At 43.5% G+C, this 23,924-nt stretch overlaps 2 protein-coding genes across 2 annotated transcripts in view; both read left to right on the plus strand.

The window, feature by feature from the left end:
• Positions 1-14,891, plus strand: part of LOC111956721 (bridge-like lipid transfer protein family member 2) — a 38,174-nt gene extending 23,283 nt beyond the window's left edge. Inside the window, exons 32-37 of the mRNA XM_070436715.1 lie at positions 270-380; positions 573-708; positions 1,433-1,560; positions 1,862-1,963; positions 2,653-2,787; positions 12,808-14,891. Coding sequence (XP_070292816.1) covers positions 270-380; positions 573-708; positions 1,433-1,560; positions 1,862-1,963; positions 2,653-2,787; positions 12,808-12,996 — 801 coding nt within the window. The 3' untranslated portion in view covers positions 12,997-14,891. The remainder of the gene's footprint in view (positions 1-269; positions 381-572; positions 709-1,432; positions 1,561-1,861; positions 1,964-2,652; positions 2,788-12,807) is intronic.
• A 1,894-nt stretch (positions 14,892-16,785) lies between these two features.
• On the plus strand, positions 16,786-23,470 carry LOC111956726 (ribosomal protein S6 kinase-related protein-like). Its single transcript, XM_070436716.1, has 10 exons — positions 16,786-16,941; positions 17,227-17,310; positions 17,438-17,506; positions 17,806-17,875; positions 18,511-18,618; positions 18,728-18,768; positions 18,889-18,926; positions 19,448-19,537; positions 19,627-19,982; positions 20,088-23,470. The coding sequence occupies exons 1-7, from the start codon at positions 16,786-16,788 to the stop codon at positions 18,919-18,921; spliced, it is 561 nt and encodes a 186-aa protein (XP_070292817.1). The 3' UTR covers positions 18,922-18,926; positions 19,448-19,537; positions 19,627-19,982; positions 20,088-23,470.
• The last annotated feature ends 454 nt before the right edge of the window (positions 23,471-23,924 follow it).

Here is a 23,924-nt window from a genome sequence, read left to right on the forward strand (position 1 = left end):
ACCATTCATGTTGTATGGATGCATTTCAGATTCATTTGATTGTCTTTACAGAATATGCTGTATTCTGAATTAAATTGTTTTCCTAAATTACATAAAATATATTTTTGTGTTGCTTCATGAATCAGCAGTTAGGAGCATGGCATTATTCCAGTGGTTATTTTGACTGCGTCCTGAATGACACCGTATTCCCTATATAGTACACTACTTTTGGGGCCATTTGGGATGCAGCCTCTGTGTTGTGACTTAACTTCATGAAACCTGTCTCCTAGGTGGTGTTGCGTCCTCAGAGCCCGTGTCAGTCTGGCCGTCAGTTTGCCCTGCGCATCTTCAGTAAGGTCCGCCCCCCTGTGGGAGGCATCTCAGTCAAGGAGCACTTTGAGGTGAGGAGGAAGCATGTGATCATAACATTTGAGATGTGTTAACGTGTTTGATCATAACACTGAAGATATCATAACATATGTGATCATAACATTAGAGATGTGTTAACGTGATCGTAACCTTTTTAATTATGAAAACATTGGAAGCATACAGGTAGATAGTGTTTCTCTGTTGTAATCTGTTTGTGTCGCCAGGTGAACGTGGTRCCTCTCACCATCCAGCTCATGTACCAGTTCTTCAAAAGGATGATGGGATTCTTCTTCCCAGGAAGGAATGTGGAGGAGGAGGAAGTTGCTGATGAGGAGGACAAGTCCCGAATGGTCACTACTGGTGTGTATTGCCTCTACCTGCTAGCATCCTGTCCAGGGGGAGTACATCAAGCTACAGAAACAGAAGATAGGTGCCTGCCCTATGGGCCATTCTGACTCGACTGGGCTTACTTACTTACCAATTATTGACGTGCAACCATTATGCTGTACTATATACATTCACTTGCCCTCAAGTCTCCATCCATCCTCTACATGTTGACCAGCCTGAAATACACACCTCTCTCCACCCAACCAATCAATATTAGTTTCCATTATTGTTGCCAGCTCTTCAATACCACACATGGTATTGGATTGGTAGTTGCTGTGTCACCCTTGGTGGCTATTAATAGCCTAGGTCTGTGTGAGACTGTGTATCCCACATGGCAACCTATTCCCTACATAGTGCACTATGACCCTGGTCAAAAGTAGTGCACTTTAAAGGGGATAGGGTGCCTTATTGGACATTTTGGAGAGTTACAGGAGTATAGGGTGTGGACTCTTGAGGGCTGGTGGAGTCATTCAGAGGCCGTGGTGGTGCTGCTGCTGTCTTTCTTGCACTCACATCCACACTTGTTTTTCTTCCTGGCACTGGTTCTACTGATTGTGGCTATTTCAAAGAAGGATATATAACTACAATTACTATGATATGTGGTTGTTTTTCCTACTACACTTAGTTGAATGCACTGACTTGTAGATCACTCTGTGTAAGAGTGTCCGCTAAATGACTAATGTAAATTGTATCTCAGGCATGCCTGTCATCAAGCCTCGGCAGCTCTCGGAGGACACCATGGGAGTCATGGGCCCCAGCAAAGGGGTCACCCAGGGCTTGAACCGAACCTCTGGGGTCAGGAGGTCCTTCCGAAAGGCTGTTGAGGTATTTGTTTTTTTGTTTTTTTTTATGAGAAATTATAAAATATGTATCTTTGTGTTGATGTATCCCCAATGTTCATACAGCCGTACTACGTTGCCACCCAGCTACATCTGCTGGGGTAATTGGCTCGTTGTTTTCACAAGCACTTCCCAACTTTCTCGTTATATACTTATTTTGACCAGCGCTCTATGGGTCTTGTTTAAAAGTAGTGAACTATGATGAGTATTTAGGGTGCCATTTCAGACGCAGCCTTAGGTCTTCCATACTGTATTGAAATCAAAGTATGTCTTATTTCCCTACCTAGCATCCTGTAGATGACATCGACAAGATGAAGGAGAGAGCAGCCATGAATAACTCCTTCATCTACATCAAGATCCCCCAGGTTCCCCTGTGTGTCAGCTATAAGGTAGGTATCACTATGTGCTGAAGTTAAAGGTAGCAAAATTCCACACGGATTTCTTCCAACCGGGATTTCTGGAAAATCTGGAAATGGTCCAGAAGTTGTCTGGATTTTGCAACTAGCTAAAGGAGAACGGTACTCCCTGCTTTGATTCAAGCCATTAATTGATTCTATATACATGTCGGTGTGTCAGTGAGTTCATAAATATACATTCCCCTCGAAGAGAGATGTCGTCATGATTCTGTGTTGACCCCATACCAGGTCACATGTTTTGTTCTCAGACTGGAAAAAATACCTCAATATCTGGTGTTGTCATGTGTTTTATCTGTTTGTATATGTAAACCTTCACACACTGTTGGCTTGTTTGTGACTTGGACGTCGTTTATAATCCCCCGATTTTTCAATTTCATGTATTCAGGGATTTGCAAAATAATCGTATTTTCCAATGACAGCATTGGCTTCACGATTACAAAATCCCATAGCTGATTTGAGTAAATGTTTAATAAATCTAAATGTTTAATATTGAAAATGTAATATTCGTGTATGAATATGTAATATCATTAAATGGGAGATAAATGAACACAGACATGTAATGAAGGTATGATTATTGTAGAATTATTTGAACAACTGTTGTACTTTTTAACTCAAAAACAATGCAGTTTCATTGTGTATTGTGTGCTTGTGTGTCCACATAGGGAGAGAAAAGCAGTGTTGACTGGAAGGATCTGAACCTGGTTCTGCCTTGTCTGGAGTACCACAACAACACATGGACCTGGCTGGACTTTGCCATGGCTGTTAAGAGGGACAGCAGGAAAGCACTTGTAGCACAGGTACTGCACTGAACCCTGTCCCGCTTATTACTAACCCAACCATTGTGGGGTGAAGTTCGCCTAGATACAGATCTTGGATCAGCCTCCCCTTCCCCTTGACCATTAGTTGGGGATATGCCAAACTAACCCAGGGTCAGCATATAGGGGCACCTTCATCCTACTCCGTGCTGCACAGAACCCTGGCCTCTCTCATTACCAACATGGTCATGTCCTACAGTAGCAGTTTGATGGCAAAAATGGCACTTCTACCATCATGATGTTCCAAGCTGCCAAAATGGCGATCCAAGATGGCGTAGCAGTGCAGACGTGGTTTGTTGTCCTCTCGTTTACTTTTTGTATTTTTTTGTATATATTCCAATTGAAAAATAAATCTCTTTTTCCATTTTTAAATTAAATATACCTTCCGGTAACCCGCCTCACTCAATGTGACACGGATCCGCAATTATCTTTTTAGACCCTATAGCCAAAACTTTAATCAAAAGGTAGCCAGCTAATTAGCTAAGTTACTAGCCATTTGGTTATTGTTAGCCACTGCTAGCGTTTTTTTAGCCTGGATAATACCTGCCAGCCTCGGACTGTTTTTCTCCACTACAACGCCAGATTCCTGCCGACCATTGATCATCACATCTAGCTATCTTCAACTGAGTGACCCAGCCCCGAAGCTAGCCCTGAGCCAGGCGCATCTCCCGGCTAGAAAACAAAATTCCCACAACTACAATACCTCTTTCGCCATCTGGCCCGGTCCCTTCGTTGACACGGCGCCCCGCCGTACCACCACGACTGGTCCGCAGACGTAATTCCATCAACTATGCCTTCAACCAGCCTTTGCCGGACGACGGAGCAGACYCTTCTACTTACCCCGGACTGCTAACTTTAAACACTGTCTCCCGCGTGCTGGCGTAGTAACGACTAGCTAGCTGCTTCCCTGTTTCATCTATTGCTGTAAAGTGGACCCTATAATCACTTGGCTACATGGCTGATGCCTGCTGGACTGTTCATATATCACGGTACTCCACTTTGTTTACCTTTGTTTATCTGTCGGCCCTAGCCCCGAACTCAGGCCCTGTGTGTAGTTAACCGACTCTCTCTGCCCATTCATCGCCATTTCACCTGTTGTTGTTGACTTAGCTGATTAGCTGTTGTCTTAACCGTTGTTGACTTAGCTAGCTCTCCCAATCAACACCTGTGATTGCTTTATGCCTCGCTTTATGTCTCTCTTAAATGTCAATATGCCTTGTATACTGTTGTTTAGGATAATTATCATTGTTTTAGTTTACTTCGGAGCCCCTAGTCCCACTGTACATGCCTTAGATACCTCCTTTGTCCCAACTCCCACACATGTGGTGACCTCTCCCAGTATAACATTATGCCCTGAATCTATTCTACCACGCCCAGAAATCTGCTCCTTTTATTCTCTGTCCCCAACGCACTAGACGACCAGTTTTGCTAGCCTTTACCGTACCCTCATCCTACTCCTCCTCTGTTCCTCGGGTGATGTGGAGGTTAAACCAGGCCCTGCGTGTCCCCAGGCACTCATTTGTTGACTTCTGTAATCAAAAAAGCCTTGGTTTCATGCATGTTAACATCAGAAGCCTCCTCCCTTAGTTTGTTTTACTCACTGCTTTAGCACACTCCGCCAACCCCGATGTCCTTGCCGTGTCTGAATCCTGGCGTAGGAAGGCCACCAAAAATTCTGCGATTTCCATACCCAACTACAACATTTTCTGTCAAGAAAGGGGGAGGAGTTGCAATCAACTGCAGAGATAGCTTGCAAAGTTCTGTCATACTCTCCAGGTCTATGCCCAAACAGTTCGAGCTTCTAATTTTAAAAATGAATCTCTCCAGAAATAAGTCTCTCACTGTTGCCGCATGTTATAGATCCCCCCCTCAGCTCCCAGCTGTGCCCTGGACACCATATGTGAATTGATTGCCCCCCCATCTGTCTTCAGAGTTCGTTCTGTTAGGTGACCTAAACTGGGATATGCTTAACCTCTCTAGAGTATGTGGGACGGTAGCGTCCCACCTCGTCAACAGCCAGTGAAACTGCAGGGCGCCAAATTCAAAACAACAGAAATCCCATAATTAAAATTCCTCAACATACAAGTATTTTACACCATTTTAAAAATACACTTGTTGTAAATCCAGCCAGAGTCCGATTTCAAAAAGGCTTTACAAAGAAAGCACACCAAACGATTATGTTAGGTCAGAGCCAAGTCATAGAAAAACACAGCCATTTTTCCAGCCAAAGAGAGGAGTCACAAAAAGCAGAAATAGAGATCAAATTAATCACTAACCTTTGATCTTCATAAGATGACACTCATAGGACTTCATGTTACACAATACATGTATGTTTTGTTCGGTAAAGTTCATATTTATATCCAAAAATCTGAGTTTACATTGGCGCGTTATGTTCAGTAGTTCCAAAACATCGGGTGATTTTGCAGAGAGCCACATCAATTTACAGAAATACTCATAATAAATATTGCTAAAAGATACAACTGTTATGCATGGAATTTTAGATCCACTTCTCCTTAATGCAACCACTGTGTCAGATTTCAAAAAAACTTTACGGAAAAAGCACACCATGCAATAATCTGAGTACGGCGCTCAGACGACAAATCAAGCCAAACATATATCCGCCATGTTGGAGTCAACAGAATAGCATTATAAATATTCACTTACCTTTGATGATCTTCATCAGAATGCACTCCCAGGAATCCCAGTTCCACAATAAAAATGTTTGTTTTGTTCGATGAAGTCCATAATTTATGTCCAAAACTCCTTTTTGTTAGCGTGTTTAGCCCAGTAATCAAAATTCATGACGTGCGATCACTAGGTGCAGACAAAGTCAGAAAGTTCCGTTACAGTCCGTAGAAACATGTCAAACGATGTATAGAATCAATCTTTAGGATGTTTTTAACATAAATCTTCAATAATGTTCCAACCGGAGAATTCCTTTGTCTTCAGAAATGCAATGGAACGCAAGCTAACTCTCTCACGTGAACGCGCCTGGTCAGCTCGTGGCTCTCTGGCAGACCTCTGACTCATTCCCCTCTCATTCGCCCCCACCTCACAGTAGAAGCCTAAAACAAGGTTCTAACGACTGTTGACATCTAGTGGAAGCCTTAGGAAGTGCAATATGACCCCATTTCCACTGTATCTTGGATAAGCAAAGAGTTGAAAAACTACAAACCTCAGATTTCCCACGTCCTCGTTGGATTTTTTTTCTCAGGTTTCTGCCTGCCATATGAGTTCTGTTATACTCACAGACATAATTCAAACAGTTTTAGAAACTTCAGAGTGTTTTCTATCCAAATATACTAACAATATGCATATCTTAGCTTCTGAGCCTGAGTAGCAGGCAGTTTACTCTGGGCACGCTTTTCATCCGGATGTGAAAATACTGCCCCCTACCCCAAAGTTAACACCCCAGCAGTCCTACAATCTAAGCTAGATGCCCTCAATCTCACACAAATTATCAAGGAAACCACCAGGTACAACCCTAAATCCGTTTAACATGGGCACCCTCATAGATATTATCCTAACCAACTTGCCCTCCAAATACATCTCTGCTGTTTTCAATCAGGATCTCAGCGATCACTGCCTCATTGTCTGCATCCGCTATGGGTCCACGGTCAAACGACCACCCCTCATCACTGTCACACGCTCCTTTCTAATCGACCTGGCCCAGATATCCTGGAAGGATATTGACCTCATCCCGTCAGTCGAGGATGCCTGGTCGTTCTTTAAAAGTGATTTCCTCACCATCTTAATAAGCATGCCCCTTTCAAAAAATGTAAGACTAAGAACATATATAGCCCTTGGTTCACTGCTGACCTTGACCAGCACAAAAACATCCTGTGGCGGACTGCAATGGCATCGAATAGTCCCCGCGATATGCAACTGTTCAGGGAAGTCAGGAACCAATACAGACAGTCAGTCAGGAAAGCAAAGGCTAGCTTTTTCAAACAGAAATTTTCATCCTGTAGCTCTAACTCCAAAAAGTTTTGGGACACTAAAGTCCATGGAGAACAAGAGCACCTCCTCCCAGCTGCCCACTGCACTGAGGCTAGGCGACACGGTCACCACCGATAAATCCATGATAATTGAACATTTCAATAAGCATTTCTCTACGGCTGGCCATGCTTTCCTCCTGGCTACCCCAACCCCGGCCAARAGCTCCACACCCCTCGCAGCTACTTGCCGAGCCTCCCCAGCTTCTCCTTCACCCAAATCCAGATCGCAGATGTTCTGAAAGAGCTGCAAAACCTGGACCCGTACAAATCAGCTGGGCTAGACAATCTGGACCCTCTTTCTAAAATTATCCGCAGCCATTGTTGCAACCCCTATTACCAGTCTGTTCAACCTCTTTCATTTCGTCCGAGATCCCTACAGATTTGAAGCTGGGTCAACCCCTTCTTCCAAGGAGGTGACACTCTAGACCCAAACTGTTACAGACCTATATCCATCCTGCCCTGCCTTTCTAAAGTCTTTGAAAGCCAAGTTAATAAACCGATCACTGACCATTTCTAATCCCACCGTACTATCTCCGCTGTGCAATCCGGGTTCCGAGCTGGTCATGGGTGCACCTCAGCCACGCTCAAGGTACTAAACGATATCATAACCGCCATCGATAAAAGACAGTACTGTGCAGCCATCTTCATCGACCTGGCCAAGGCTTTCGACTCTGTCAATCACTGTATTCTTATTGGAAGACTCAATAGCCTTGGTTTCTCAAATGACTGCCTCGCCTGGTTCACCAACTACTTCCATAGACAGTGTTCAGTGTGTCAAATCGGAGGGCCTGTTGTCCGGACCTCTGGCAGTCTCTATGGGGGTACCACAGGGTTCAATTTTCGGGCTGACTCTTTTCTCTCTATAAATCAACGATGTCGCTCTTGCTGCGGGTGATTCCCTGATCCACCTCTATGCAGATGACACCATTCTGTATACATCTGGCCCTTCTTTGGACACTGTGTTAACTAACCTCCAAACGAGCTTCAATGCCATACAACACTCCTTCCATGGCCTCCAACTGCTCTTAAACGCTAGCAAAACCAAATGCATGCTTTTCAACCGTTCGCTGCCCGCACCCGCCTGCCCAACTAGCATCACTACTCTGGACGGTTCTGACCTAGAATACTTGGACAACTACAAATACCTAGGTGTCTGGCTAGACTGTAAACTCTCCTTCCAGACTCATATTTAACATCTCCAATCAAATCTAGAATCGGCTTTCTATTTCGCAACAAAGCCTCCTTCACTCACGCCGCCAAACTTACCCTAGTAAAACTGACTATCRTACCGATCCTCGACTTCATCTACAAAATAGCTTCCAATACTCTACTCAGCAAATTGGATGCAGTCTATCACAGTGCCATCCGTTTTGTTACCAAAGCGCCTTATACCACCCACCACTGCGACCTGTATGCTCTAGTCGGCTGGCCCTCGCTACATATTCGTCGCCAGAACCACTGGCTCCAGGTCATCTACAAGTCTATGCTAGGTAAAACTCCGCCTTATCTCAGCTCACTGGTCACGATAACGACCCACTCCGTAGCACGCGCTCCAGCTGATACAGTGGGGAGAACAAGTATTTGATACACTGACGATTTTGCAGGTTTTCCTACTTACAAAGCATGTAGAGGTCTGTAATTTTATTCATAGGTAACTTCAACTATGAGAGACGGAATCTAAAACAAAAATCCAGAAAATCACATTGTATGATTTTTAAGTAATTAATTTGGCATTTTATTGCATGACATAAGTATTTGATACATCAGAAAAGCAGAACTTAATATTTGGTACGAAAACCTTTGTTTGCAATTCAAGAGATCATATGTTTCCTGTAGTTCTTGACTAGGTTTGCACACACTGCAGCAGGGATTTTGGCCCACTCCTCCCTACAGATCTTCTCCAGATCCTTCAGGTTTCGGGGCTGTCGCTGGGCAATACGGACTTTCAGCTCCCTCCAGATTTTCTATTGGGTTCAGGTCTGGAGACTGGCTAGGCCACTCCAGGACCTTGAGATGCTTCTTACGGAGCCACTCCTTAGTTGCCATGGCTGTGTGCTTCGTGTCGTTGTCATGCTGGAAGACCCAGCCACGACCCATCTTCAATGCTCTTACTGAGGGAAGGAGGTTGTTGGCCAAGATCTCGCGATACATGGCCCCATCCATCCTCCCTCAATACGGTGCAGTCGTCCTGTCCCTTTGCAGAAAAGCATCCCAAAGAATGATGTTTCCACCTCCATGCTTCACGTTGGGATGGTGTTATACTATGTAATACTACCTGTGGAGCAAAGCGGAATGCAACTACTCGCTCCAAACAAACCGGGAGTGCGTATCGTAGAGGGAGAGGCAATAGAAGTGTTGTTTCTTGTATGACCTGCGGACCTGGCATCCTTTCACTCCCTCCTCTCTACATTCTCCTCTTCTGTCGTCTCTGTTGCTAAAGCCAATTTCTACCACTCTAAATTCCAAGCATCTGCCTCTAACCTAGGAAGCTCTTTGCCACCTCTCCTCCTCCTGAATCCTCCTCCCCCTCCTCCCCCTCCTCCCTCTCTGCTGATGACTTCGTCAACCATTTTGAAAAGAAGGTCGACGACATCCGATCCTCGTTTGCTAAGTCAAACGACACCGCTGGTTCTGCTCACACTGCCCTACCCTGTGCTTTGACCTCTTTCTCCCTCTCTCTCCAGATGAAATCTCGCGTCTTGTGACGGCGGCGCCCAACCCCTGCCCGCTTGACCCTATCCCCTCCTCTCTTCTCCAGACCATTTCCGGAGACCTTCTCCCTTACCTCACTCGCTCATCAACTCATCCTTGACCGCTGGCTACGTCCCTTCCGTCTTCAAGAGAGCGAGAGTTGCCACCCTTCTGAAAAAAACCTACACTCGATCCCTCCCGATGTCAACAACTACAGACCAGTATCCCTTCTTTCTTTTCTCTCCAAAACTCTTGAACGTGCCGTCCTTGGCCAGCTCTCCTGCTATCTCTCTCAGAATTACCTTCTTGATCCAAATCAGTCAGGTTTCAAGACTAGTCATTCAACTGAGACTGCTCTTCTCTGTGTCACGGAGGCGCTCCGCACTGCTAAAGCTAACTCTCTCTCCTCTGCTCTCATCCTTCTAGACCTATCGGCTGCCTTTGATACTGTGACCATCAGATCCTCTCTCTCCACCCTCTCCGAGCTGGGCATCTCCGGCGGCGCCCACGCTTGGATTGCGTCCTACCTGACAGGTCGCTCCTACCAGGTGGCGTGGCGAGAATCTGTCTCCGCACCACGTGCTCTCACCACTGGTGTCCCCCAGGGCTCTGTTCTAGCCCTCTCCTATTCTCACTATACACCAAGTCACTTGGCTCTGTCATATCCTCACATGGTCTCTCCTATCATTGCTATGCAGACGACACACAATTAATCTTCTCCTTTCCCCCTCTGATAACCAGGTGGTGAATCGCATCTCTGCATGTCTGGCAGACATATCAGTGTGGATGACGGATCACCACCTCAAGCTGAACCTCGGCAAGACGGAGCTGCTCTTCCTCCGGGGAAGGACTGCCCGTTCCATGATCTCGCCATCACGGTTGACAACTCCATTGTGTCCTCCTCCCAGAGTGCTAAGAACCTTGGCGTGATCCTGGACAACACCCTGTCGTTCTCAACTAACATCAAGGCGGTGACCCGTTCCTGTAGGTTCATGCTCTACAACATTCGCAGAGTACGACCCTGCCTCACGCAGGAAGCGGCGCAGGTCCTAATCCAGGCACTTGTCATCTCCCGTCTGGATTACTGCAACTCGCTGTTGGCTGGGCTCCCTGCCTGTGCCATTAAACCCCTACAACTCATCCAGAACGCCGCAGCCCGTCTGGTGTTCAACTTTCCCAAGTTCTCTCACGTCACCCCGCTCCTCCGCTCTCTCCACTGGCTTCCAGTTGAAGCTCGCATCGTTACAAGACCATGGTGCTTGCCTACGGAGCTGTGAGGGGAACGGCACCTCCGTACCTTCAGGCTCTGATCAGGCCCTACACCCAAACAAGGGCACTGCGTTCATCACTCTGGCCTGCTCGCCTCCCTACCTCTGAGGAAGTACAGTTCCGCGCTCAGCGCCAGTCAAAACTGTTCGCTGCTCTGGCACCCCAATGGTGGAACAAACTCCCTCACGACGCGCCAGGTCAGCGGAGTCAATCACCACCTTCCGGAGACACCTGAAACCCCACCTCTTTAAGGAATACCTAGGATAGGATAGTAATCCTTCTAACCCCCCCCCCCCTTAAAAGAGTTAGATGCACTATTGTAAAGTGGTTGTTCCACTGATATCATAAGGTGAATGCACCAATTTGTAAGTCGCTCTGGATAGAGCGTCTGCTAATGACTTAAATGTAAATGTAAATGTGTTCTTGGGGTTGTACTCCTCCAAACACGGCAAGTGGAGTTAGACCAAAAAGCTCTATTTTTGTCTCATCAGACCACATGACCTTCTCCCATTCCTCCTCTGGATCATCCAGATGGTCATTGGCAAACTTCAGACAGGCCTGGACATGCACTGGCTTAAGCAGGGGGACCTTGCGTGCGCTGCAGGATTTTAATCCATGACGGCGTAGTGTGTTACTAATGGTTTTCTTTGAGACTGTGGTCCCAGCTCTCTTCAGGTCATTGACCAGGTCCTGCCGTGTAGTTCTGGGCTGATCCCTCACCTTCCTCATGATCATTGATGCCCCACGAGGTGAAATCTTGCATGGAGCCCCAGACCGAGGGTGATTGACCGTCATCTTGAACTTCTTCCATTTTCTAATAATTGCGCCAACAGTTGTTTCCTTCTCACCAAGCTGCTTGCCTATTGTCCTGTAGCCCATCCCAGCCTTGTGCAGGTCTACAATTTTATATCCTGATGTCTTACACAGCTCTCTGGTCTTGGCCATTGTGGAGAGGTTGGAATCTGTTTGATTGAGTGTGTGGACAGGTGCTTTTATACAGGTAACGAGTTCAACCAGGTGCAGTTATACAGGTAATGAGTGGAGAACAGGAGGCTTCTTAAAGAAAAACTACAGGTCTGTGAGAGCCGGAATTCTTACTGGTTGGTAGGTGATCAATACTTATGTCATGCAATAAAATGCAATTAATTACTTAAAAAATCATACAATGTGATTTTCTAGATTTTTGTTTTAGATTCCGTCTCTCACAGTTGAAGTGTACCTATGATAAAAATTACAGACCTCTACATGCTTTGTAAGTAGGAAACCTGCAAAATCGGCAGTGTATCAAATACTTGTTCTCCCCACTGTATATCTCACTGGTCATCCCCAAAGCCAACACTTCCTTTGGCGCCTTTCCTTCCAGTTCTCTGCTGCCAGTGACTGGAACGAATTGCAAAAATTGCTGAGCTGTAGTCTTACATTTCCCTCACTAACTTTAACCATCAGCTATCTGAGCAGCTAACCGATCGCTGCAGCTGTACATAGTCCATCTGTAAATAGCCACCCAATCTACCTACCTACCTCATCCCCATATGTTTTTATTACTTTGCTGCTCTTTTGCACACCAGTATCACTACTTACACACCACCATCTGCTCATCATCATCTGCTCATCTATCACTCCAGTGTTACTCTGCTAAATTGTAATTAATTTGCTACTATGGCCTATTTATTGCCATACCTCATGCCATTTGCACACGCTGTATATAGGCTTTCTTTTTTTTCTATTGTGTTATTGACTGTACGCTTGTTTATTCCATGTAACTCTGTGTTGTTGTTTCTGTCACACTGCTTTGCTTTATCTTGGCCAGGTCGCAGTTGTAAATGAGAACTTGTTCTCAACTAGCTTACCTGGTTAAATAAAAATCCCTGCCTAAAGCTGTCACAATATAGAACTATGTATAGGTTACTTCAGTCATATGTCCTATATATTTCTCACTTTTTCCTTTTCACATCCATAGATGATAAAGGAGTTCTTGAACCATATGTTATTTCATATTTTCTGAAGTGACCTATGACATGTGTCCTCCTCTCCCTCTGTGTAGATGATAAAGGAGAAGCTGCGTCTGAAGCCGGCGTCGGGCTCTGACTCTCGGAGCAAGGCGTTTGAGGGGAAGTCAGACAGTAGCATGCAACAGCAGCAGGAGGAGGATGAGAAGGCCCGACTCCTCATCGGTCTCAGCAGCTCAGACAAGAGCTCCAGCAAGAAGAGCATCTTCAGCCGACGCAAGTGACCKATAGGCCTACATAAACTCACACTGAAACAGTACTGTACTGGACCACTGCGCTCTAGTCTATGGAAGTGTCCCAAATGGCACCCTATACCCCACATAGTGAACTACTTTCGAACAGGGCCCTATGGTTCCTGGTCAGAAGTAGTGTACTGTATAGAGAATAGGGTGCCATTTGGGATGCAGTCTATGGCAGCTACAGTAGCACACACCCAGCCCAGGGAATCATGGAGAGGTCAATGTCTTTACTAGCGTATTATCTGATGACACTTGACCTGGTCAAATACTGTATGCTCTGGTGTGAAGATGGAGGTAGCAGGTCATTATGGGGAACAGAGACTGATAATAAAACACACCCTGTTCTTTCTTACCTGGAGGGGGACAAACTACGGCCTGCGAGCCAAGTCCGGCACGCCAGCCAATTAAATATGGCCCACGATGGCTGAAATTTCTTATTTTTGGTTAAACTACTCCAGGCCATATTTGAACGTATAAAACTATATAGAACGTATCTAAGAATTCTCTCAACTGCTGTCCAATGAAGCATGTATTTTCATGTATGACCAGGGCCCGTATTCAATGTGTCTGAGTAGGGGTGCTGATSTAGGATCATATCCCCTCCTGTCCATATAACTGTATTTGTTATGATCTAAAAATCACAACTGATCCTAGATCAGCACTCTTTTTCTAAGAGGTGTTATGGATACGGGACCCACTTCTCTGCTAAAAACATACCAGGGTCTTATTGACCAAATGTATCTTTGTTTTCTTGTTTTAGTTTTTTGTGCCATACAGTAAACATTTCATTTTCATTCAATGCATCACGCATTGTCCTGAACTTTCAGAATGAGCAGCCTATACTTGTTGCATTAATAGCATGACTGGGGTGATGGGTATTTTTTTAGTTTCACTGTCTGCTCATTTCCCCTGTAAATCAATTAGGACATTTCATAGTTTATATGTTGACTGACTGTCTCAAATGGCACCCTCTTCCCTATATAGTTCACTACTTTAGAGGATAGGATGCCGAAGTAGTGCACTATATATTGGATAGGATGCCATTTAAGATGCAGCTAATGTGATTTGTTAAGAGCATCGTTTCCTGCTGGTTCAGGAATACTGTATCCTCAAGCAAATGTAAATCTGGTACATTGTAAAACATTTTAATCTCAAATGAAGCACCTTGACAACCATAGAAATGCTGTCTGTTGCAACAGTTAGAAATGCCTGATTCACTAGTACTGTAATGATATATTGATATATTCACTAGTACTGTATTGATATATTGATATATTCACTAGTACTGTAATTATATGTTGATATATTGATATATTCACTAGTACTGTAATGATATATTCTAGCCTTGTGCTTTTATTATAGCGTTGGGATTTTACTCAAGTCTGTATGATACTGTAACACTGACTGGGAAGTGCATCCCTGTAAAAGAACACAAATATATAATTTGGTACCCTGCATGAGACTTCTCCAACAACATATGCCACAGCAGACTTAAGTTTTATACTGCAGTTCCTAAACATCTGTGTGATATATCACAACCGAGCAGCAAAAATATGTTCTTGTTTTCTATTTTATGGCAGTTATTCTGTCAGCTTTGATAGATTTTGTTGCAGCTTGTCTTGATAATGTTTTGAAATTTTAACACTACAGCACTTTTTAAGCAAAGTATTTTCAGATATTTTTGTAACCATGGTTATTTCTTTTCAATCACAACTGTACCTACACCTACTGAGTTTGTTATTCAGTTACAGCTTCCTTAAAGTGCAAGATGTCAAATAATTCTGTCAAAATATTTCAAGAAAAATTGATTATAGCTCAATGAAATGAGCACCATATATGTAACTAAATTTGTCAATAAAATAGTTCTAATGTCTCTTAAAGCTGACTGTATCATGTATGTTCTCAGAAGGTCACTACACCGTCAATTTATCATTTATTTCGTAATTATAAATAGATGTATGATTGGTTAACAGAAATGTGGAGTTTTGATTTTAGCCGTTATTCCAGTGGAGTGTGAGTGGCTGATTTGATCGTTCATCTGACAGGGTTAACTGGAGCAGAATTTCGCCTTCTGTAGAACACCATCGAATGTGAGGTTATCATTCGTCTCGAGATGATCAGACCCACCCTGCGCGCTGTTCAGTCATGGCGGGTCAGGAATGTGCGCTTGATGTTTTACAAGGCATTGTAAGACAGTGTTTAAACTAATCAATTGGGGAAATAATGATGTGGGGTTGATCGAGGTTTACCAAACAATGTGATGGGCAGCAACTCAAGTAAACCAAAGGTAAGAGATATTCAGACGTAGTCTACACCTATCAAGTTATCAGGTTTGAACACATGTTTATTTAGACTGCTTTAGCCTACAAATCTACTGTCTGTTCCACATACGTGATGCATTTGTATCTTTATATAGTAGGCTAGCCGCTAGCTCGCGACAAAATTGGCGTTTAGAAACACGTGAGTTCAGCGAATATAAACCGGTGATGAGCACCTTACTTTGAACAGTGTTTTATGAATATGCATTGGAATAGTAAACAGGTTAATGAAATGTATATGTAAACTGAACTATGTTTTTAAATACAATGTTTAAGTAAATATTTTACAATGACATTTCAGGGGCACGTGGATCTGGCCAATATGATATGAGTGCACTGAACTGTTTTTAATGCAAAGCGTTTAAGGGTCCTTGGAGTTATATTAAAAGGGACGGGGGAGTGGCTCACTGTGGCTGCTGGGAAATTCTCTTGTGCCTGGAGTAGAATGGACTAAAAGTAATTAAAACAGACTGGACTCTGAGATAATCTACATGAAAATAGAATTAATGAGAAATACAGGATCTGTGTGTGTGTGTGTCCCCCCCCCACGGGACGGTTAAGCTAATGTGGCATGAGGTTGTAAGTAACATGAACATTTCCCAGGACATAGACATATCTGATATGGGCAGAAAGCTTAAATTCTTGTTAATCTAGCTGCACTGTTCAATTTACAGTAGCTATTACATTGAAAGAATACCATGCAATTGTTTGAGAGTGCACAATTATGAACTTGAAAATGTATTAATAAACCAATTAGGCACATTTGGGCAGTCTTGATACATTTTGAACTGATATGCAATGGTTCATTGGATCAGTCTAAAACTTTTCACATACGCTGCTGCCATCTAGTGGCGCCTGGACTGGAATAAGACTATGTCCTTTCTCTTGCATTTCAAATATGATGGTACAAAAAAACATGTTTTTTTCATTGTATTATCTTTTACCCGATCTAATGTGTTATACTCCTACATTAATTTCACATTTCCACAAACTTCAAAGTGTTTCCTTTCAAATGGTATCAAGAACATGCATATCCTTGCTTCAGGTCCTGAGCTACAGGCAGTTAGATTTGGGTATGTCATTTTAGGTAAAAAAGGGGCTGATCTTTAAGAGATTTCTAATAAATATCTTCAACAATCGTTTGTTTATGTTGGCAAATGTTCATGTGAAATCTKTATCCAATGCTGATTTAGTCCTGCATGATTCTAGTGTGGCATATGCCAGTAAGTAACATCAACAGATGTTTGACATTTAGCTATAGTTACTTGCTACTCACAGCACAACTTGTAATTTAGAACCATCACTAATTAGAAAGCCGCTGTCCTCAATGTAGAAACGGGTGCCAAGCCAGGAGAGACGACACAACCAAGGCTGGCATGGCCTTCTCTCCAATATTGGAATATCCTTTACTGATGGACTTCGCCACCTTGGCCCACCTGTTCTGGCCACACAGGGCATGGTGCTCGGCAGCGGAGCCCCAATCTCTGAGGACCTCCTCCCCCCAGGACACAGCCCTCAGAAGCCTGGCATGGAGTTGACTCTCCCTGGCTTCATCTCTGTCTTTGTGCCTGAGTTCCCACACCGTACATTTCCTGGGCAAGATGATTTTCAGGTAGTCCTCCTTAACTTCATTTGGATTGAACACCTGGACCACACATGATTTCAATCTTTGATGAAAAGGTTGCCTCTTCAGCAGATGTAATGAAATCATTCATTGATAGTCAAAAAAACGATAAATCAGTAACTTATTACTTCTTGACTGGACGCTGACTAAGTTATTCTATATGGGGGGGAAATAAATGACATGATGGTCTATCTGGTGTGAAACCTACCTTGAATATTACCAATGTTTAATAATATTGCAACATTTGAATCTCACTCTCTCCATGACATTTAGATCCTGGGCTTCATAGCCAAAGGCTCCGTTAGTCCTATCTTGAAAGTAAAGGACAGGTCGAAGGAGAAGACTTATGCAGTTAAGGTGAATCTCCTCAGCCTCCTGCCACATCACATTTAACCAGCACTGTATTTCATGTGACATCTACACACATCTAGTGTATTCTATTCCTACCCTGCATTTCATTTTATTGTATTGTGTTGCTCTACAGGTTTTACCCAAGTCTGAGATACTGAAGCATGGGGTCCTGGAACAGTCAAAGGAGGATGTCATCATTCAGGTCAGTCACACTGCAGGATGAACTGTAAAGCTGCTATCCTAGCTTAGCTCCTAACTTAGTTTAGGGATAACATGCTGGAAACAATGACTCACTGAGCTCTAACAATGACAATTATCCCTATGAGCTTCTATGCAACAACAAACATGGTCCCATGGAGCTTTTGCTAAACAAAAATAAAATAAAAACATTTGCCATCGTTGAAGATACCTGGTTACATTCAGATCCCTCCTAAATCACATTTCGTTATACTTTGTGTCTTTGCTGACATACACACTGTTGCTGTTTGTGTTGCGTTTCAGCGGCAGCTCAGCCACCCATTCCTCCACAATCTGCAGGACTGCTGGCAGACCCAGCGCCACCTCTTCATTAGTGAGTGACTAATGTGATATAGCTAGATCCCTATTTATCCGCTCCTCTCTTTACACTCCCTGTGTCTCACATAGGAGCTTCCCACTAGGCACAGACGTCAGTTCAACGTTGATTCAACCAGTGTGTGCCCAATGGGTTGTCTCGCTCTCCCTAGCAGGAGTGTCAACTATGGCATAATCTGGCCTTTCTGCTATTTACTGTTGTCTCCTCAGTCTGAGCCCCATGACTCYTCTGAAGAATTATACTGCCATCTACTGAGATTTCAGTGTGTATCATACAGTCCTGTGGTCTCTGAACCTAATTTCCCTTCCTTTAGATTTTTTAATAACACCCTTATTAGTGGATAAAGGCATGTTTGAGTTCATTTGTGTCTCTCACTGACACTTAGCTCCTTCCCCAACATCAGCCCTTTCCCTTCCTACGCTTCCCCCAGCCTTAAAAAACGTGCAACTCTGTGACTTCCGACAAATTAATTGTTTTCTCCTATTGCTTCTCTCCTCCCCTGCTCCTTCCTTTTCAAGTGCTTGTGTTTCAGCAGGGGTCATCTACTCCCAGCCCTGGATCAGTGTACTGTACATAGCCTTGTTATGTACTAAGATGYATCATTGTGTGTGACTGTGTCTGTCTTCCCACAGTGTGTGAGTACTGCAGTACTGGAGACCTGTACACCTACTGGATACTGAAGGGCCAGTTTGGGGATGATGAGGCTCGGGTGTTCGCTGCAGAGCTAGACTGTGCTTTGGGTGAGTGTCCCTCAAGTGTATATACACAATATAGTTCTCCAAAAATGTGTATGAGATCCTTGTTTAAGTTTCACCTTTACTTATTATAATGGGTGTGTCTGATCGGTAGGTTTCCTTCACGACTTTGGGATCACGCATAGGGATGTGAAGGTATCAACGTTTGTTTTGATCATGAACATTATTCTTTGTACATAACTTACGTATTCTTGCAACTAAATGACTCATATTTATAACTTCACTGGAAAGTTTATAATCATCTGATTATTATAGATTTTTTTAGATGGAGAATGTCCTTCTGTCTGACCAAGGTAATGCTGGCTTAATAAATATATTCATATATATACCATTTAGTAGACACTTTTATCCAAAGCAGTTTACAGTACAGTCATGCATGTGTAGCACATGGGGATGTGTGAAACGTACTCCTCAGCCTTAAGTGTCCTGCTTGCGTCATCTCATTAGCTAGCTTTTGAGGTGGCGCGATCGGCTAAGACGCGTGTATTTTGTGAGGCAGAGATCCTGAGTTCGCACCAGGTATTGGCCGAATCAGGAGGAAGTCGTACTCGCTAAACAAGCATCGTGACGTTCTTTACACATGCATACATTTGACGTATGGTTTAGTTTACTTTCTACTGCAAAAAAATATAAGACAACACTAGAGGGCCTTATAATACAGTGGAAACTTCAGTGTTGTTGTTGTTGGGAATATTCTCGAAGATATTATTTTTATGGTGAAAGTAGTTTAAGCTTCATATTAGTCAGGTCGAATAACCGGAATTGGATTTGTATAGTACTGTATGTAAAATACTGCTGTATCTGTTTGATGCAGGCCATCTGCGTTTAGCTGACTTTGGACTTTCTCGCCGTCTTGAGCAGGGCACAAGAGCATTTACAATTTGTGGGACAATCCAATACATGGGTGAGATTCTTGGGATCAGGCAAAGTTAATGGTCACTACACATGAAGCACCTATTATAATCTCACTGGGATGGTCCTCTGTCTAAACAGCTCCTGAAGTCCTGAGTGGGGGTCCCTACAGCCATGCTGCTGATTGGTGGTCTCTCGGCATTCTGTTGTTCTCAATGGTGACTGGAAAGGAACTGTGGTGGTGACCGCACATCTTAATTAAATGAATGTGATGATGTAATAGTTGTTAGAAAGGTTGTTTTTCTTCTTCTTTTAAGCTGTCCTGTCATGCAAATCTAAATGCTAGTCTAGAGATGTTGTTGGTGCTAATTCTGCCATCTCCATAGTTCCCTGTGCCTCCAGAGCCAGACCACTGCAACATGCTGAGAAAGGTCAGAGACTGCCCATACTCCATACCCYAGACCTTCAGGCCTGCACTAGTTCTTCTGCTCACAGAGGTCAGAAGTCATCTGTAGTAGGATTGTCTCAGAATATCAACAAAATACCATCACAACAAATTCTCAATGCTTATCTTTCTTTCTCCATCCTGTTTGTGACTCCAGCTCCTATGCAAGAACCCAGCCCATCGCCTGCATAGCCTGGAGCGCTTCAAAAGGCAGATGTTTTTCCATGGCACTTCCTTCGACTCTCAGCTACTACAGACCTGTTGAATTAATTATTGAACTGAAGAACCATCCTGATCGTCCAGTCAAAGCAATGCGGGGCCTGTCTATGGACTACTTCCAGAACTTTGACTGTGACATCCTTCTCTCCCCTACCATCCCCACTGACCTGTCACCTACCTTGGCCAACATTGACCTGAGCCAGGCTCTGGCTACAGCTCAGGGTTGTAGTGAATGAGATGTGCCTGTTCTACTTTGCCTCAATACTGCCTGCAAATTAATGGAAACATTTGATATATACTTTGTACCACATGTATACTTGGTTGTGAAAAAGCTACTGTACAGTGCATTTGGAAAGTATTCAGACTCCTTGACTTTTTCCACATTTTGTTACGTTATGGCCTTATTCTAAAATGTATTTKATTGTTTTCTTCCCTCTTAATCTACACACGATACCCCATATAGACAAAGCAAAAACAGGTTTAGAAAATTTAGCAAACATAAAAACTGAAATATCACATTTACATAAATATTCAGACCCATTACTCAGTACTTTGTTGAAGCACCTTTGACAGCGATTACAGCCTCAAGTCTTCTTGGGATTGACGCTACAAGCTTTGCACACCTGTATTTGGGGAGTTTCTCCCATTATTTTCTGCAGATTCTCAAGCGTTGTCAGGTTGGATGGGGAGCYTCGCTGTACAGCTGTTTTCAGGTCTCTCCAGAGATGTTCGATCGGGTTCGGGCTCTGGCTGGGCCACTCATGGACATTCAGAGACTTGTCCCGACGCCACTCTTGCATTGTCTTGGCTGTGTYCTTAGGGTTGTTGTCCTGTTYAAAGGTGAACCTTCGCTCCAGTCTACCATAAAGGCCTAATTGGTGGAGTGCTGCAGAGATGGTTGTCCTTCTGGAAGGTTCTCCCATCTCCACAGAGGAACTCTGGAGCTCTGTCGGAGTGTTCGGGTTCTTGGTCACCTCCCTGACCAAGGCACTTTTCCCGCAATTGCTCAGTTTGGCCGGGCAGCCAGCTCTAGGAAGAGTCTTGGTGGTTCCAAACTTTTCCATTTAAGAATGATGGAGGCCACAGTGTTCTTGGGGATCTTCAATGCTGAATATTTTTTTTTCCGCACTACCCCAGATCGGTGCCTCGACACAATCCTGTCTCAGAGCTCTACGGACAATTCCTTTGACCTCATGGCTTGGTTGTTGCTCTGACATGCACTGTCAACTATGGGACCATATATAGACAGGTGTGTGCTTTTCCAAATCATGTCCAATCAGTTGAATTTACAACAGGTGGACTCCAATCAAGTTGTAGAAACATCTCAAGAATTATCAATGGAAACAGGATGCACCTGAGCTCAATTTCGAGTCTCATAGCAAAGGGTCTGAATAGTTTTTTTTATATACATTTGCAAACATTTCTAAAAACCTGTTTTCGCTTTTGTCATTGTGGAGTATTGTGTGTAGATTGAGAAAAAAATTATTAAATCAATTTTAGAATAATGCTGTAATGTAAGAAAATGTGGTAAAAGTCAAGGGGTCTGAATACTTTGCGAATGCACTGTACAGTTGTGGCCAAAGGTTTTGAGAATGACACAAATATTAATTTCCACAGTTTACTGCTTCAGTGTCTAGATATTTTTGTCAGATGTTACTATGGAATACTGAAGTATAATTACAAGCATTTCATAAGTGTCAAAGGCTTTTATTGACAATTACATGACGTTGATGCAAAGAGTCAATATTTGCAGTGTTGACCCTTCTTTTTCAAGACCTCTGCAATCCGCCCTGGCATGCTGTCAATTAACTTCTGGGCCACATCCTGACTGATGACAGCCCATTCTTGCATAATCAATGCTGGGAGTTTGTCAGAATTTGTGGGGTTTTGATTGTCCACCCGCCTCTTGAGGATTGACCACAAGTTCTCAATTCGATTAAGGTCTGGGGAGTTTCCTGGCCATGGACCCAAAATATCGATGTTTTGTTCCCTGAGCCACTTAGTTATCATATTTGCCGTATGGCAAGGTGCTCCATCATGCTGGAAAAGGCATTGTTGGTCACCAAACTGTTCCTGGATGGTTGGGAGAAGTTGCTCTCGGAGGATGTGTTGGTACCATTCTTTATTCATGGCTGTGTTCTTAGGCAAAATTGTGAGTGAGCACTCCCTTGGCTGAGAAGCAACCCCACACATGAATGGTCTCAGGATGCTTTACTGTTGGCATGACACAGGACTGATGGTAGCGCTCACCTTGTCTTCTCCGGAGAAGCTTTTTTCCGGATGCCCCAAACAATCGGAAAGGGGATTCATCAGAGAAAATGACTTTACCCCAGTCCTCAGCAGTCCAATCCCTGTACCTTTTGCAGAATATCAGTCTGTCCCTGATGTTTCCTGGAGAGAAGTGGCTTCTTTGCTGCCCTTCTTGACACCAGGCCATCCTTCAAAAGTCTTTGCCTCACTGTGCGTGCAGATGTACTCACACCTGCCTGTTGCCATTCCTGAGCAAGCTCTGTACTGGTGGTGCCCCCATCCCGCAGCTCAATCAACTTTAGGAGACGGTCCTGGCGCTTGCTGGACTTTCTTGGGCGCCCTGAAGCCTTCTGCAGAAATGCAGTGGAAATGTTTTTTTGGAATTCAGTTCATTGTCAAGAGGGACTTTGCAATTAATTGCAATTCATCTGATCACTCTTCATAACATTCTGGAGTATATGCAAATTGCCATCATACAAACTGAGGCAGCAGACTTTGTGAAAATTCATATTTGTGTCATTCTCAAAACTTTTGGCCACGACTGTATGTTTTCTTTATTTACTTGGCCTATTTGGCTCCCTTTCTTCCTCTGTATACCTCTTTGCATACCCATTTAATGGGGTGCTAAATATAGATGAGCTTTAATACACTGAAAACCACCATTTACCAAAAAGGGTTTATAACAATTCTATTTCCCATTGAGATTAACAGTACTGAAACTCAAAGCCTCTCAAGGCACTGCCTGTAACAGCACACTATTTTAAAATGTGGATCAACCACCTGCATGTTTGACCTTTTACCTTTGTCAGTAAATTTATATAAGAAGATCTCTATTTTCCTGAAAATCCTTTCACATATATATRTTTTTAACAAGTGTTTTATTCTGTGTAATTTTATGTTTGATTGCTTAGGCCATCAATTATTTGATTGACTGTTGTGTGACTAATCACAATGCCTTTGACTGTTCACAAAGTCTTGCTGTATATCCATTTCTCATTAGATTTCACTAATTGTTGATGTGTTTTACCCAACCACAGTAACAGCTGAATAATGAAAGCCCCTATAAACTCACGATGGAGTTGTCTCCTGTCATGATATAATAGGAGAAATATCAAAGGAAATATGTACGTTTAAGCATAGCCTCTTCTTTGGAGCCACTTGAAGTGTTAAAAAAGAGTTGCTAAGTTCCACAGGTTTTTTAGGTTAGATGTTGTTAGCTGTTCCAGATATAGAGCCTGAGTCACTTCAGACACCTGATCATCAGTCATGACAGCAGAGAACATACACACATTTGAGCCAGTACAATACAAGAGGAGGCTTTCAGTTTATTGTTACCAAACAGAAAAGTATCAGTCTTACAGAGTATCATTCATTGGGTATTTCAAATGGTTTTTCCTCTGAAATCTGTGTGGTTCATGGAGCTTGCAACGTCACGGTCATGGGTTCGATTCCTGCTGGGGCCCAGGCCACCCATATGAAAATGTATGGATGATACACTACTGTAAGTCCTTTAGGATAAAAGCAT

The sequence above is a fragment of the Salvelinus sp. IW2-2015 genome, linkage group LG4p (assembly GCF_002910315.2).
Source record: "Salvelinus sp. IW2-2015 linkage group LG4p, ASM291031v2, whole genome shotgun sequence".
Taxonomy (NCBI): domain Eukaryota; kingdom Metazoa; phylum Chordata; class Actinopteri; order Salmoniformes; family Salmonidae; genus Salvelinus; species Salvelinus sp. IW2-2015.